At 38.9% G+C, this 4,016-nt stretch overlaps 1 protein-coding gene across 1 annotated transcript in view; it reads left to right on the top strand.

Annotated features, from left to right (window-relative positions):
• The window catches only part of LOC116690958 (collagen and calcium-binding EGF domain-containing protein 1), a 38,733-nt gene that overhangs the window by 31,404 nt on the left and 3,313 nt on the right, over nucleotides 1–4,016 (top strand). The window contains exons 4-7 of the mRNA XM_032518207.1: nucleotides 1,930–2,064; nucleotides 2,299–2,436; nucleotides 2,796–2,929; nucleotides 3,069–3,183. Of these exons, the coding sequence (XP_032374098.1) occupies nucleotides 1,930–2,064; nucleotides 2,299–2,436; nucleotides 2,796–2,929; nucleotides 3,069–3,183 (522 nt within the window). The remainder of the gene's footprint in view (nucleotides 1–1,929; nucleotides 2,065–2,298; nucleotides 2,437–2,795; nucleotides 2,930–3,068; nucleotides 3,184–4,016) is intronic.

The raw sequence follows: 4,016 nt of genomic DNA, 5'->3' as shown, positions 1-4,016 counted from the left end.
GAGCAAAGGGTCTGAATACTTATGACCATGTGATATTTTGGTTTCTTTTTTTTTTAAATTTGCAAAAATGTCCACATTTGGTTTTTTTCTGTCAAAAAAAGAAAGTCTTTTTCTGTCAGCTGGGGTGCTGAGTGTACATTAATGAGGAATAAAAATAACTTTTATTAATTTTGGGGAAATGGCTGCAGTAAAACAAAATGAAAAATTTAAAGGGGTCTAAATACATTCCATACCCACTGTACCATATCAATATGTGTTAGGCGTATAGATCTACTAACATTAAAAGTTTAAATTGGAGTTATTCAAATGGACACACCAGATTACTACACAGTCGGATGTTTCCCTTTGTCTTGAGACCGATGCATTACATGATGCATAAATATATGTTTTTTTTTTTACAGACTTACTTGGTATTTACAGCAGAGCTGCTTGCTGTGATCTATCCATAATTGTGTCAAACTTTTATTTAAAGTACATGTCATGCCACAAGGTATGATGTAAACACTGGGCCACAAAGGACATAGAAAAATATATATGTACTTGTGTATTGGTATCAACAATTATCTGTGTTTCTCATTTAATTTAAAAAGATTAAATGTTTTTGCACTTTTCATAGCCCCAGCCAGAGGCTTTAATTAAGAGTGATATCTGATAAAGAAAGTTGTATTGGGTTCAGTTTTTATAATACGCCTTTTTCACAGCAGACACTTTGACTATATATTATTGTATGGTGCATTATATTAACCTAATGTCCAATTGTATTTGGATGTCCGGATTCTATGTGTAACTAACAGACTATAGTTACCCTAAAAAATTCCCACAGTGGAAAGAAAAAAGTAATGTCCATGGGTGTAGACTACTTTCTGCTAACAATCCAGATATGCAACGTTTGTTCTGTCAGTAATGATGAAAAAAATAATGCTGATTCATAAGTGCCCAAAAACTCAATTTGCTGCTCATTATAGAGCAGCTATGCAGCAAAGGAGTAGTAGTGTAACATTGCCGGTGGCTCCTTTCAACTCAAGTGTCCCAGCAAGCTGTGACAGTGAGCCAGGACCCTGAAAATGAAGCAGCTATGTGGAATTCTGCATTCATTCATGTTATTATTAGAGCCTAAGGGGCTGTCTGTGGGCTGACAGTAGAACCTGTATTGGTCAGTTTCCAGTTGTGGCTTTGGAACTTTTTCAATGTAAGAAGGTGGTGATAAAGACAGATAGTGATGCCCAAATGAAGCTTTGTGAACCAGTAGATGTATTTGTTGACCTAACAAGATGGCCCTCTTGGTTTAGAGAAAAAGGCTCAAGGAATGTCAGTTTAGTCTGCTTTCAATCCTTTGTTGAACATAGAGCGCCATCTATTGGGCTAAACAGTTCTAAAGTGTTCATATTATGCTCATTTAATAATAATAATTGTATTTAGAGGTTATATCAGAATAGGTTTACATAGTTTATTTTTCAAAAAACACTTTTTTTTTTGTACTGCACATTGCTGCAGCTCCTCTTTTCACCCTGTGTATTGAGCTCTATGTTTTAGCTACAAAGTGAGGCATCTCACTTCTCTCCATCTTTGTTGGGAGTCGCACATGGGCAGTATCTAGGTTAGGACTACTAGCCAGTCAGAAGCAGAGTATAAGGGCGTGCTGCTAGGCGAGCATTATACAAAGTGATACACGTTCGTCAAGTACAATACAACAACAATAGAGTTGTTTGTATCAGTTTGTGAACAGTGTTTCCTGTTGGAGATGGTGAGGCCCTTTTGGGGTGGACTTTGGGATATATAACACAATAAAGGAAAGGGAAAACGCCAAAAAGCATAACAGGAGCACTTTAAAGAAAATGCAGCACAGAGCTTCACTAGTAATGTTGGTATCAGTGATCCAGAATAATTTGCTCAGTTTGCGTACTCTCTGCCTCCTCCCTCTCTGCGTAGGCGTGGACGTGTGTGCAGCGTCGCCCTGCGAACAGCAGTGTACTGATAACTTTGGACGAGTTGTCTGCACGTGTTACCCCGGCTATCGCTTCGACCGAGAGAGACACCGCAACCACAAATCTCCTTACTGTCTGGGTCAGTACACTCCCCTCTCATCTGCTAAGTGCTAAACACTTTTGACTATGTCTATTACTGTCATGGAGTTTTTCTCAAATATTTCATCACACAGTGACCCAAATTCATATCAAAAGCAGTTCCTCATATACTTCCTTAATGCTACTTTAAACAGCACTTACTCACACTGTACTTAGATTTTCTGATCTGATACTGTACTTTTTTCTCTCTTCCCCTCCCCACCTTAACATAAAGACATTGATGAGTGTGAGCATCCAGACAGCAGCATGTGTGACCATGAGTGTGTGAACACAGTGGGCAGCTTCCTGTGTCGCTGTCGCAGTGGCTACATACTCACACCGGACCAACGCTCCTGCATCCCTGTACACAACTGTGAGTTTGTGTCACAACTGAGTTGCGATTGAATGAAAATTTAGTAGCAAACTCAAAATAATTGTCCATTAATGCATGGGTTCATTGATTTTTTTTTGTGTGTCCATTTTAACAATAGGGTATGATATGGTATGGATGGTGGTTGTTTTAATGATTGTACTTTAATTGTTTTACCATTTTACACTTTTAAGGACTTAAAGTAAACTTTAACTGTGATTAAGTGTGATTTGACTGTGTATTGCTTAGCACAGTGTGACACCAGTAATAGGAATGTTCAGGGTTTGATTCCCACTGCAGCCAAACATCCACGCCAAAAATGTGTATTGGACATTTTTTTAAATGTATGTTTTGTTTTGCAGTGAGTTCATCGGGGAAGTCGGACACCCTGATGAGTTCTGGTACCTGCTCGTTCACCTGTCAAGATTTTATGAACATGAAAAGCAGTCTGCTGCAGCTAAAACTGAGGCTGGGCAACACACAGTCACCCAACCAGGTAACACCAGTCTACAGTACTTTAGAGAGGCAACCTAAAACTAAAAGATTTCTAAAATTACTCATCTCAAATGTTGTCGTCTACACACCCCACCTTTCCTCTATTTATCCTACTGAGTCTTTTCTCTTTATGTTTGTAGGTACCTGGCCTGGCCAACAGCAGTGACAAGCCGTCTCTGGGGAGGGCAGGAAAAAGTCCTGATCGTCCTTGTCTTCCTGGTTTACCCGGCCCTCCAGGAGCTCCTGGGGTCCCAGGTAATGTAGATACACACTACCATTTAAAGGTTTGGAATCGCCTGCCACGTTATTGGGTGCAGTGAGATGGCTGAGAGGACTAGAAAGTCCTGTTTACAAATAAATGTTGTTTTGTGTGAAGGGTTTGCAAAAAAAAGTAAAGTTTCATGGCGAACAAACGCTGTGCAATGGTTCAACCAGACAAAGATACATCTGAGCAACACTTAAATAAGAATAGAAGAAATCAGCAGCCGTTGGTAAAATAAACTGTAAGCTAAGTATCAAAATGTGTGCAAATTTAAATAGGAAGACGTCCCTGTTTCAGTGTCAAGTGCACAATAATGCAGCCTATAACATGATGGAAATAACAGACGTGCTGCTTTAGCAAAGCTATTCTTCAAACTTCACAATAGAAATAGATTGTTAGTCTAGGGTTAGCAGTACTATTGGAATATCAGCTAATAAGTTCTACATACATCAACATATTAAACCTAACCATTGAGTGGACTGCAGAGGGCCCAAAGAAAAAAATCAATATTAAGAGCTCAAGTTCACCGTTCAAAGGGTTAATTACGCTTTACTGGACCTGAAAACAAATCCAAGTTCCAATAGTATTCTCCCCTGCCATGCAACACTGTGGCGACATAGACTAAATGGAAGCTTGATTCATTTCTTTATTCAGGCCAAACCCTTTTCAAATATAGATAACACAGTTGGTGTCTACATTAAACTGCTTTTGTTAAACTAGCCATTAATGAAGTTAAGAAGAAATGCATTAATATACACTACCGGTCAAAACCATGGGGTCACTTTCAAATTTCCATTCCACTTCATTATAGACAGAATACCAGCTG

Source organism: Etheostoma spectabile, chromosome 1, assembly GCF_008692095.1.
Source record: "Etheostoma spectabile isolate EspeVRDwgs_2016 chromosome 1, UIUC_Espe_1.0, whole genome shotgun sequence".
Taxonomy (NCBI): Eukaryota; Metazoa; Chordata; class Actinopteri; order Perciformes; family Percidae; genus Etheostoma; species Etheostoma spectabile.
This window is presented reverse-complemented; position numbering and strand designations above follow the sequence as displayed.